Consider the following 12,462-nt stretch of genomic DNA (forward strand, 5'->3'; position numbering starts at 1 on the left):
TGACATTGGTATCTTTCTAACACAGTGACCAAAATCATTTGTTGTGTCAGTCTGTAAGAAAGGATATGCTAACCAGCCAGATGACTATTGTGACATAGCATTAACAAGTGTTGTTAATAAAGATTACACACATGTCTTGACCAAAACGCTTGGGTCATGTGCTAAAGACGAAGGTAACTAGTTTGAAGAGCAAGCGGGATGCTATTAGTAATGGCAAACATGGGATTCAGCTGTCACCAGAATTTATAGAATTGTTTATTCTGTTATTTGCAGATGAAACTGTTCTATTCTCCGATAGTGTGATTGGTTTACAAGATTAGTTAAATATATTATTCAGAACCGCAAACAGTCTTGATCTTGATGTTAATCTAGAAAAATCGAACGCAGGTGTTTTCAGACATGATGGATACTTATCCTCAACAGAGAGATGGTCATTTGGAGACGAGACGAGGAATTACAGATAGTAAGCTTGTATAAATATTTTGGTATCTGTCTTTCTACGAAGCTTACAATTTTCTCATACACTCAAAGATCTTGCAGACAGAGCTTGACAAGTAGTGTCAGCGATAATCAGGTTACTCTGGACTACAGGTGAACATTCACCCCAGGTGGTTTTTCGACTCACTTGTGTAAACAAAGTGAGTCTATGTTTTAACCCGGTGTTCGGTTGTCTGTGTGTGTGTGTGTGTGTGTGTGTCTGTGTGTCCGCGGTAAACTTTAACATTGACATTTTCTCTGCAAATACTTTGTCAGCTGACACCAAATTAGGCATAAAAATAGGAAAAATTCAGTTCTTTCCAGTCATCTTGTTTAAAAACAATATTGCACCTCTGGGATGGGCACAAAAAAATAAAAAATGAAGCCTAATTATATGCAAACTGCATTTACTTGCCTCTCTTGTTTTTAATATTTTTTTTAATGTTCGATTGTCAAATACAACCAGTGTGGACCTGAAATATGGGGTTTCACCTGACCAAGAGCACATAGAGAAAGTTAATTTATATCTGCCTTGAAAATTTATGGGTGTAAGCCCAAAGTCGCCTAGACATTTAATATGTGGAGAAACAGGTAGATTTCCTCTTTTTGTTAATATTCATACAAGTTACGTTAGATTTTGGCTACGACGACTAGTTTGCATGGGCGAAAATAGGTATCCTAAGAAAGATTACAATATCTTATTTATGATCACTGCAAAGACAAAACTATTTTACGTGGGCGTGTCGTGTAAGAAATGTTCAAAACAAGTACTGTTTTGCCTATGTTTGGGAAGATCAAGGGTGAAGAATGTCAAGTTGTTTCTTTCAGAATGTAAACAAAGAATCATAGACTCTTTTGGCCAAGACTGGCATGCCTCACTTGAACAGCATGATTTCTTTCGGGTATATACCAGTTTCAATCAGTCAATATCTCTCAAAGTCTACTTTTATCAGCTTAACAAAGTAAACTTACGAAGGTGTCTTGCTAAGTTTAGAATGTATTGTTATGTCTCCCATAAAGTACAGTTATTTGCGATACAGACCCCTTTTAGATAATGACGATAGCTACAGTCCTTTATGTCGTAATGCAATTGAAAATGAAGCGCACTTTTTTTTCGTGTGTCACAAATATCAGGAATTGAGAGAGAGGAATTAATACCAGCTAAGTATTACAGCCATCCATCATTCTTTAAGTTTTCTTTGATTCTAGCCTGTGAAAACACTGATGTTATAACAATATGTTATAACAAAATATTCATTGTTTATATACAGAGCACTTTGCCGTAGAAAGGAATGTCTCAGTAGTAGTATTTCAATTAACTGCATGATGTTTTTTCTTGAAACTGTGCACTCCCGTCGTTATGGGCCAGAGGCTTGACAGTTAAAACATGTTTTGACTTTGACTTGGACTTGGACATTCTCTCACTTGTTTGAATCTCAAGGACGTGGATAGATTGCATAATCTTTCGTTTCTCCTCTACCTCGCCTCCTTCTTGTGTGTGTGTGTGTGTGTGTGTGTGTGTGTGTGTGTGTGTGTCTGTGTCTGTGTGTGTGTGTCTGTGTGTGTGTGTGTTTTCTCCACACTTGTTCAGTGCGGGTAAACAGCGTACGGGCAGCACGTATTTCATTAACTACCAAAACGTCTGTGTGTGTGTGTGTGTGTGTGTGTGTGTCTGTGTGTGTGTGTGGTGCAGGCTCTCTGGCCCACTCGGTGGTGGACCCCGCGGTGGGTCTGGTGGGCGCCAGCGGGGGAGGCTACGCCATCCTCGGGGCACACCTGGCTGCTGTCGTCACAGTGAGTCACAGAGGGAGAGAGAGAGAGAGAACGAACGAACGAACGAACAAAGTGGTTTTTGACTCACTTGTGTAAACAAAGTGAGTCTATGTTTTAACCCGGTGTTCGGTTGTCTCTGTGTGTGTGTGTGTGTGTGTGTGTGTGTCTGTCCGTGTGTCCGTGTGTCTGTGTGTCCGTGGTAAACTTTAACATTGACATTTTCTCTGCAAATACTTTGTCAGTTGACACCAAATTAGGCATAAAAATAGGAAAAATTCAGTTCTTTCCAGTCATCTTGTTTAAAACAATATTGCACCTCTGGGATGGGCACAAAAAAATAAAAAAAGAAGCCTAATTATATGCAAACTGCATTTACTGTTATATTTATATTTTTTGTATTCTCTAAACTTGGCACTTTGACCTCTTATTCTGACACAACAACAAGAGGAGTCATTATTATCATTTGTTGTTCAAACAGGAACTTCTTTTGCTAAGCATGGAATTTTCATTTATTTTGCAAACGTTTTGGTGCAGATAGTAAAAAAGGGAAATTACTCTGTAATTAATACTAGGGGACTTAATTTATCACAAGTGAGTCTTGAAGGCCTTGCCTCTCTTGTTGTTGTTGTATTGAGGGAAGTGGAATAAGCATGCATGTGCTCTTACAAGCAGTACAAAACATGAGAAGAGTCACGGTAAGTTACGCATCGTTTTGTATGGAAACGGAATAATAAAGCAGCATGACAATATCGTATGACAAAAGAAAAATATATGAACATGTTAACACAGAGGATAAAGCAATACAAAACATGAAAAAAAAAAGAAAAAAAAAATCACGGTAAGTGCCGCATCGTCTTGTATGTAAACGGAATAATAAAGCAGCATGACAATTATCGTATGACAGAAGGAAAATATTTGATATATAAAATTTGCACGCATGCGCAAAACTCTGAAGAAAAATCCACTTCGATAGGAAAAAACAAATATAACTGCACGCAGGAAAAAAAAGAAGAAAAAAGGGTGGCGCTGTGGTATAGCAACGCGCTCTCCCCGGGCAGAGCAGCCCGAATTTCACAAAGAGAAATCTGTTGTGATAAAAAGAAATGCAAATACAGTTTGGTCTCTAATGTGTTTTGCTTGCGTATGATTACACGGGAGACACATCTTTTTGCCACTGATCTTGCAAGGTTTACATTCTCATTTTACATTAATTTGTACATCTGGTTTCGTTCTGTATTTACCAAGAATCTATTATGTATAGATCTGTGTAAATGGGACAGTCGGAGAGAAAGTGTTTCTCGTCCTCAACGACAGTACAACAAAAGTGGCCAAACGAAACCATTTATATTAAGTCCGTGTCTATTTAGGTTATTGTTTTCTGGCAATTCACCAGCCTTGATCTGACTGAAGCAGTAAATGCTGATGTTCTGTAGGTATGACGAGCAATGCCGTTCTTGAATGAACTGGTCTATTAGTCTTTGTGTTAACATTCTAAGAAAACCGCTTAGTGTTCTGTGAACCCTGATTAAGCCAGGCATGACAGAAACCTGCATTTGATAACGAATCTCTTACGTGTGTAACCCTTTCCGTTCTGGTCTTGAGCTATCATCATTGTGTAAGATTGTCTAGGCAGTCTCTGAGGATCCAGCTGAAGCAACTCTAGGCAATACCTAACGCATCTAACGCTGGAGGTGATAAATAAAGGATATCTACCTTACTCACAGTACATTACTTTATTTGGAGTATTCAAACACCTAGACACTGTTTGCAAGCAAGTAGGTGGACTTTTTCGAAAGCGTCCAATTTTTAATGTAGCCCGATAATTATTTCTGATAAATAAAGTAGGACAGACTGTAGAGTCAAAGATCCTGAAAGGATTGACGAGACATTTCCTTGCAGGTTTTGCGTGATGATTGTGTACATTTGCCAGGTTTTTTTTGGTTTTTTTGTTTGTGTTTTTTGTGTTTTTTTGTGTTTTTTTAATGTTCTAGGGCTCTGCTGTTTGTATTCTAAACACGTATGATAAGTGATTTTATCTGTCTTGGTTTATTTAAGAGAGAGAGAGAGAGAGAGAGAGAGAGAGAGAGAGAGATTTATACAACATTCCAGGGACGATTCATTAATCCTACGTACATGTATACATTTTCCATGTATGCACTCTGTAGACAGTATTTCCCGATAACGTACCATTTGTATCACAAACATTACATTACATAAAGTCGTCTTCTTCTTTTTTTTAAACTTGATAACCACTTCCCATGCACGAACAGGTTTTTTTAAAAAAATTTTTTACTTTTATTTATCGCATTGTATTTTCTTTCTTTCATTCATTTTCCAGAACTGGAAGGAAATGAACTATAAACTCTGTGATCAGGAAGAGTTCGATACCAGACCGTGCTGTGCTCTTTCTAGAGTTCTCGTCAGTGCTCCTGCAAGACTGGCTCTTGTCGTCCTCATAGGTAAGTGCATCTGTAATTTGGTGTGTGTGTGTGTGTGTGTGTGTGTGTGTGTGTGCGTGCGTGCGTGCGTGACGCGGTGTGGACCAATCAGAACACTTTCATGCAGCAGTGAGAGCCAATCGAAACGCTTACATGCAGTACGGACCAATCAAAACGTTTACATGCCGCCTGGACCAATCAAAACGATTATACGCAGCGTGGATACACAGTGAAAACGCTTTCCAGCATTGTGGACCAATGGTTAGAATGGATAGATCAATGAAAAAACAAAATAGAATTGCAGGCAGAACATTTTTTTATGAAAAAAGACGGTCGAGCCGCTTTCAATATAGCGAAGCTCCAACGGAGAGCAGCCCGAATTTCACACAGAGAAATCCGTTGTAACAAAAAGAGTAATACAATACAATACAATACAATACAATACTTCTTCTTCGTTCGTGGGCTGCAACTCCCACATTCACTCGTATGTCCACGGGTAGGCTTTTACGTGTATGACCGTTTTTACCCCGCCATGTAGTCAGCCATACTCCGTTTTCGGGGGTCAATACAATACAATATAATACAATACAATAAATCCATTCTTATTCCAGTGGTACCAGACACAGGACTGGCCATTGTCCGACGTGTCGCTTTGGACGAGGATCTCAGAGTGGGTGTTTCTGCACATGTCGGTGGATTTCTAACAGGTACGTCTTCATTTCTGACCCGGTTTGTATTCTTTAAAAAAAAATTAAAAAGATGTACTTATGTATTCCGGTGTCATGTTGTTGTTTTTTCTTTTCTTCTTTTCCTTTCTTTCTTTTTCTGAGGGTGAGGGTGTGGTTACATTAGTTTATTATTTTTTGTGCGTTTCTTCTTCCTCTTCTTCTCTTGCCCCATGATTGACTGGGAGAAAAAGCATGTCAACTGCTATGACGTTTCCTTGGTTCAATAAAAGTTTCGTTTTGTTTTGTTCGTTTCTTTTGCTCTCTCTGTCTCTGTCTCTGTCTCTGTCTCTCTCTGTCTCTCTGTCTTTCTCTCTCTCTGTCTGTCTCTCTCTGTCTGTCTGTCTCTCTTTCTCTCTCTCTCTGTCTGACTGTCTGTCTCTGTCTGTCTGCCTGTGTGTGTGTGTCTCTCACTCTCTCTGTCTCTCTGTGTCTCTCTCTGTCTCTGTCTCTCTCTGTCTATCTGTCTCTGTCTCTCTATCTTTGTATATCTCTCTCTCTCTCTCTCTCTCTCTCTCTGTGTCTCTGTTTCTGTCTGTCTGTCTGTCTCTCTATCTCTGTCTCTGTCTGTCTGTCTGTCTCTATCTATCTCTCTATCTCTCTCTCACCCACCCTCTCTGCTTCCCCTCTTTACTCTATGGATGTCTTTACTCTGATTTTAAACAAGTTTCCACCGTTGCTAATGAACCGTCTGAAACACCTCTCCACACACCCCACGCCCCGCTACAGTGGGATTTTTTTTTTACCATGTCCAGGTCTGTTCCTGGGAATCCCTGTGCTGAAGAACATCAAGAAACACGCCTGGGAGACCAACCTGGGCTGGGTCACCCTCGTCGTCTTCCTGGTCGTCTTCGCTTTTGCCGTCTTCTTCAACAGTTTCTTCACCGAACGCTACCCCCCTACGGACTGGAGCTAGTCTTCCCCATGACTGCTGGACCTCAGGCGTGAGTCTGAAAGGTGGAAACTACTTTTTGCCATGTCCCGGGAATCCCTGTGTTGAAGAACATCAGCAAACTTGCCTGGGAGACCAACTTCTATCTATGCTATGCTATGTGATCGAGAGCAGTGCTTGAACACTGTTATCGGTGTTTACCCAAAACTGGAACAGTGTTATCGTAACTGTTCGCCACCCGAAACAAACGTGGTATGGGGATGTTGAGAAAGAAAGCTGAAGAGGTAAACATTTTCAGGGATTTTTTATTTTAAAAAAAAAAAAGCAACGCGTTCCCAAGAGAAAGAAGACCAGATAAGGAATGGTGACTGACATTCTGACCTGTAAGCTTCTGTCTTAACCTCACAGTGAGGTGACGGCCAATCACTCACGAGCATAATTATTCCTCAGCAGCAGGCAAGAGGTTAACCTCGTCACCCATGGTTCAGTTTTGCTCATGTTGATCTCTCGCAGCTTCTTCGTACATCTCTAAGTCCAGCCGGAGGTTGAGTTGATCTTTGGTTCAATTCCGATGGTGTAATTTTGACTTAATCAAACCCCCGAAAACGGAGTATGGCTGCATACATGGCGGGGGTAGAAACGGCCATACACGTAAAAGCCCACTTGTGTAGTGTACATACGAGTGGACGTGGGAGTTGCAGCCCACGAACGAAGAAGAAGAAGAAGACTTAATCAAAATTACCAAGTGGGCAGGTGTATTCACTGACTGGAACCAGTTGAGCTTTCGATGCCTGCATCTTGAAGACTTTGCTGAAGGAAACTGAAGAGGGAGTGCTGTCTGGTAGAGAACAGTGTTTGAACACTGTATCGGTGTTCACCCAAACCAGGTAGAGAACAGTGTTTGAACACTGTATCGGTGTTCACCCAAAGCTGGTACAGTGTTATCATAACTGTTGGCCACCCGAAACAAACGTGGTATGGGGATGTTGAGAAAGAAAGCTGAAGAGGTACACATTTTCAGGGATTTTTATTCTAAAGGATTCGTAGATTAAGTTTATTAGAGTAATGTCGACCAGACATATTGAAAAGGTCTGCCCAGTGATTTCGTTTTGGGTAATAGATTTTTGTTGTTTATTTTTTTAAATTTTTTTTTTTATTGTGCCTGAAAAGAAAATATGTAAACATTTATCTTATATTTGATAAATGTTTCATCTATAAATGCTTGAAAAAGGGTCACCTTTTGCCCAGAATTGCTTAACCCGTTGCAAATGTCATTTTTTCTTGTTGGTATTTTTGTGGTGGCAAGGGTATGATGGCAAAATCACTGGTCTTGGTCAGTATTGTCATGTTCTGTGATAAACCACCATTGGTATACCCATTCCATATCAGACCTTTCAGGACACTTACCAGTATGTTCCGTCATCAGAAAACCACGCCAGACTGTATTCTCGCACAGCCGATACTTTGTCCTTGGACTTTTAAAAAATATGGAATTGCCAGATGATTTTCCGCATCAAGGGCTAACAAGAGTCAGATGAGGATTCTTCCCCCCCCCCCCCCCCCTCCCTCCACCCTCTCCCCTAAAATGGATGTCACGTTTCCGTCAGTAAATACTAATGCTGTCACGTGAAATGATTTTTAAAAATTGGTTCGTCCATTTCAACACACTTAAAGTGATTAAAATAAAAGAAGCATAAAACATGTTGGTGTTTCGATCTGACACCAAAATGTTGACAATGTCAAGTTTTAAGTTTTATCTTTTGTTCTTGAGTTTATAACAATCTTCATATGAACAAATGTCTTTTAAGATCAACGGAGACTTAAATAGATTTGAAAGCCTGGTAAGTGGGTACTTGCAAATTGAACGAGTAGGTTCCCATAAAATGATAAGCCCGGTCCTATTTTCATTCAAAATACACATGAAAGTATACTGTTCATGTGGGAACTATGTTGTGGGAATTCATCATAATGTATTTTTTTCTGTATTTGTACCATATCATCAATATATATATTGAGAAAAGTCACATATTTCCAGACTTCGGTCATCTCTTACTTAATATTTTGCTTGTGATGTGATTATGATTGGTGTTGCATTTTTGTTGTTTCAGTCTTCATCATTTAGAAATCACGTAAATATCTGCATCTTTTTTGTGAAACATCATGCAGTTTTTGGGTGTTGTAAGTATTCGTTGAAAGGCAGCATTTTTTTTTTCATATTACGGCTTGCCATGTGAAAACAAATTTATATCTTGTTTTTGGACAGTTTTGGACTGCGTCTGACTTCTGGTAGGTCAAAGATTATTTCATGTGAGTGTGGTCGTGTGTTTATGTGTGTGTGTGTGTGTGTGTGCGCGCGCGCGCGCGCGCGTGTGCGAGCTTATGCGTACGTGCTGCTGAATGATAGGAAAGAATAATATCCTACCCTGTTTATTGTATGTTTTTGGATCATTTTGAACATGTATTCAGCTGAATATATAAAAACTTCCAAGAGGGTGAAAAGTAGGAAATGGTCCATCTTCATTCAGCCTTGACATTCGTATGTTTTGAGGCCATCTTGAACACTTGCGCAGGTGAACATATTTGGTGTTTTTTTAATTAATTTTTTATCCAATGTTATATGCGTGTGTGTACATCAGCTGGATATGCTCACAGGAACATCCGTGTATTGTACACTGCACTGACTACGTGAGTGCATACATGTATTATGCATGCTTCTTCGCTTCTTTTTGCGTGCGTAAATACGTACGTGCATGTGTGTGTTCCTATGTGTGATCGTGTGTGCGTGTGTGTGTGTGTGTGTGTGTGTGTGTTGAAAGGTGGGAGCACCTGTGCATGACTGCATAATTATTTTTATCTGCGTGAAAATAAGACGATTTAACTCAGTATGAAAGGATATGAAACACGAACATTATCAGGATACACAGCAAATGAAACTGTTTTGCGAGCCTTTGCTCGCGTAGCTATGATTATTTGTTTTTATCCCATAAATATTTCTCTTGTTAAAAGGACATTGTCAGCTTTGATGAATGCGGAAATTACATACCTGGAAATTATTATATAAAGGATACAATAACCAACCAATGGCTCGCCAAATGATAATGTTGATAGAAATTATTTTGCCTTGCAGCTGGTGCAGCTGGTGCTTAGCTGCTTCTGCAGCATTGTTGTTGTTGAAACTACATACTGGATTAATATTGCATAAAGGTGAAATTGCCAAGAACAATGGCTCGCACAGCAGTGATAATGATATTATCTTATGTGCATCCATTTTAATGATAGATTGGAAGAGAGGAGGGTGGGGGGAGCGGGGAGGGGGGGAGCAGTTAAGACTGATGACAATTTATGCGGGCTTCACCATTTGCTTACCTGTTTTCAGCATTTTTTTTTTTTTTTTTTGGGGGGGGGGGGGGGGGGGGGCATCTTTTAAAGGCAGATACTATGTAGCTGGTATTTGAGGGTGTGTTTCAAGTTTACTAGTATTTTCATTTATTTTCAAATACCGCTTTCTGATGTACATCTACGAATATATTCTACTGACGCCACGAATTCAGAACTTTATGACTGGTTTCATTTTTTACATTCCATTTTGCTTTTGAACCGATTCAATAAAAAAGATATATATTCTTTGTTCCTTCAGTTGATATTGTAAGTGCACACAACATGAGATCGTTATTGGAGGCTGTTTCAAACCAACGTACATTTACTTTATGGTGATGTTGTTTTCTATAATGTTTTGCTTTCAAACAACATGAGATCGTTATTAGAGGATGTTTCAAACCAACGTAAATTTACTTTATAGTGTTGTTGCTTTCATGATAATATTTTGTTTTCAATTATGCACCACCCTGTGAATATAAATCGGAATGACAAGACACAGAGTTTTATAACCCCGCCTTGCAAGGGAAGCCACTCCATATCCTTTATTCTTTCTGCCGATCAGCCAATGAGAATAAATATTTATAAGATTATGATTTGGTGATTTTTTTTCCTCATATTTGCAATCATTTTAGTATTTTGTGTTATTTTGTGAAATCGCTGCATGAGAACATGTTTCAATATTGCTTTGTAGTGTTTACTTATTGACCGTAAATTCCACTACTCCACTTCGCCCATCTCCAACACACACCCCCACCCCCACCCACCCAACCCCCCCCACCCTCCTCCACGTTACGTGAATAAAAATCGTAACAAAAGCATCCTATTTCTGACTGCATCTTGACCCCTGAATCTATAAAATCTTCATCAACACAAAATACTGTAGGCCATGAGAATCAAAAATATGTATATCAGACGCGGTCAAGGAAATATGAAATTCTGATGGAAATAGTCCATACTCAATCGATTTAAGGTGTATCAGGATGGATGTGTACATGGGGTAACTTTCCTGCTTTCAGCCATGTGTGTGTGTGTGTGTGTGTGTGTGTGTGTGTGTGTCCCTATGATCTATCAGTATTGTCACATGACTGCTGATGTTACCAATACCTGTAAAGAGACTGAAAAACAAACGAAAAACAGTTGATAAATAAACTGAAGTGTGGTGTGCATTGTCAAACATGGAAACCATGGAATGTTCAAAATGTCCTTTTGCGCTCATGAGCGCGCGCGCGCGCGCGCGCGTGTGTGTGTGTGTAAACATTCCTTATAAACTGTCTGGACTTTAGGTAAGCTTCCACGAGAACTCTGTTATTTTGAAAAAAAAAATCATTAACTGTTTTGATTGTGTGTGCATATAGCCTACTTCTAACCACATACTTACAATGTTCAGTGCTCAAACTTTATTGGCACATCCATTTAGAGGGAGAGAGGTGTGGGTGGATCTATCTATCTATATCTGTCTATATGTCTATATCTGTGTGTGTGTGTGTGTGTGTGTGTGTGTGTGTGTGAATACAGTATAAATATATATATATATATATATATATATATATATATTCACACACACACACATATATATATATATATATATATATATATATATATATGTGTGTGTGTGTGTGTGTGTGTGTGTGTATGTGTGTGTGTGTGTGTGTGTGATTATATGTATACTAGTATATAGTGACGTCATTTCGAGGAACCGAGATCCCAGAGAGATGTACAAGTCTCTAGGCTGATTCCTCTGAGACCAGTGCAGCCTCTATGCTATCTGAAGTGGGCACCTGAAAACCCGACTAAGGGGTATGACTGATGGGTGCCATGGCCCTGAGCAGTGTACCGAGTCACAAACAGCAATGATGATAACATTGTCTTATGTGCGTCCATTTTTAGAAGAGCCTTCACACTTTGACCATAAGCACACATGATTATAGTGACTCAAGAAACTGGTATCATTGTTATATATACAAGCATGTTGGGTGTTATTTTCCAAAATGAAGAAAGACTGACAAAAAGGAGAAGCTATGTTGGGAAATCCAGCAGTTGCCAGACGTACCCAGACTTAACCTCGTGTAAGTATCGCCACGGATACCATCTTCCTCATCCCCCGGGGACTCCATCTCTTTGACCTGCCAGCGAGTGTCCGGATCCGTCAGTCGTTCATGCACACATCGCCGCTGTACGCTAAACCACTGACTTCCACATTTCTTTTTTTTAATTTTTTATTTATGTCTAAATAGCTATCTTCATGATTTAGCTCACAGTTCTGTGTTGATTTGCATATCACTCTCTCTCTCTGTGTTTTGAAGGTTCAGAATACCCAATCGAGTTTGTTGTTGAATGAGGTTCGTCAGTTTATTGGTTCGTGGTCAAATACCCGCTCCACCATGGATCACTTATGCCAAGGGGAGCAACCACACGATAAAGCGCGATTCTGATTGGGCGGCCGGAGGATTGTCGTTTCTGTGGGCACATGACTTGAATGGACACACCGTCCCCAGTCTTTGAACATGACTGAGCGTCGGCGTTGATAAACACACGCACACACACACACGCGCGCACGCACGCACGCACACACACACACACACACACACACACCAAAAAAAACATGAGAAAATCGGAAGCAGCAAACGGATTGATCATAAACGATTCTTCGTGCAGTGCGTGGGCTGCAACACCCACGTTCACTCGATACACACGAGTGGGCTTTTACGTGAATGACCGTTTTTACCCCGCCATGAAGGCAGCCATACTCTGTTTTCGGGGATGTGCATGCTGGGCATGT

General features: G+C 40.0%; 1 protein-coding gene across 1 annotated transcript in view; it reads left to right on the forward strand.

The window, feature by feature from the left end:
• LOC143280117 (rhomboid-related protein 3-like) overlaps nt 1-9,599 on the forward strand; it is a 31,792-nt gene extending 22,193 nt beyond the window's left edge. The window contains exons 9-12 of the mRNA XM_076584671.1: nt 2,171-2,271; nt 4,589-4,709; nt 5,300-5,395; nt 6,169-9,599. Of these exons, the coding sequence (XP_076440786.1) occupies nt 2,171-2,271; nt 4,589-4,709; nt 5,300-5,395; nt 6,169-6,329 (479 nt within the window). The 3' untranslated portion in view covers nt 6,330-9,599. The remainder of the gene's footprint in view (nt 1-2,170; nt 2,272-4,588; nt 4,710-5,299; nt 5,396-6,168) is intronic.
• Nucleotides 9,600-12,462: the final 2,863 nt, after the last annotated feature.

The sequence above is a fragment of the Babylonia areolata genome, chromosome 3 (assembly GCF_041734735.1).
Source record: "Babylonia areolata isolate BAREFJ2019XMU chromosome 3, ASM4173473v1, whole genome shotgun sequence".
NCBI classification, from domain to species: domain Eukaryota; kingdom Metazoa; phylum Mollusca; class Gastropoda; order Neogastropoda; family Buccinidae; genus Babylonia; species Babylonia areolata.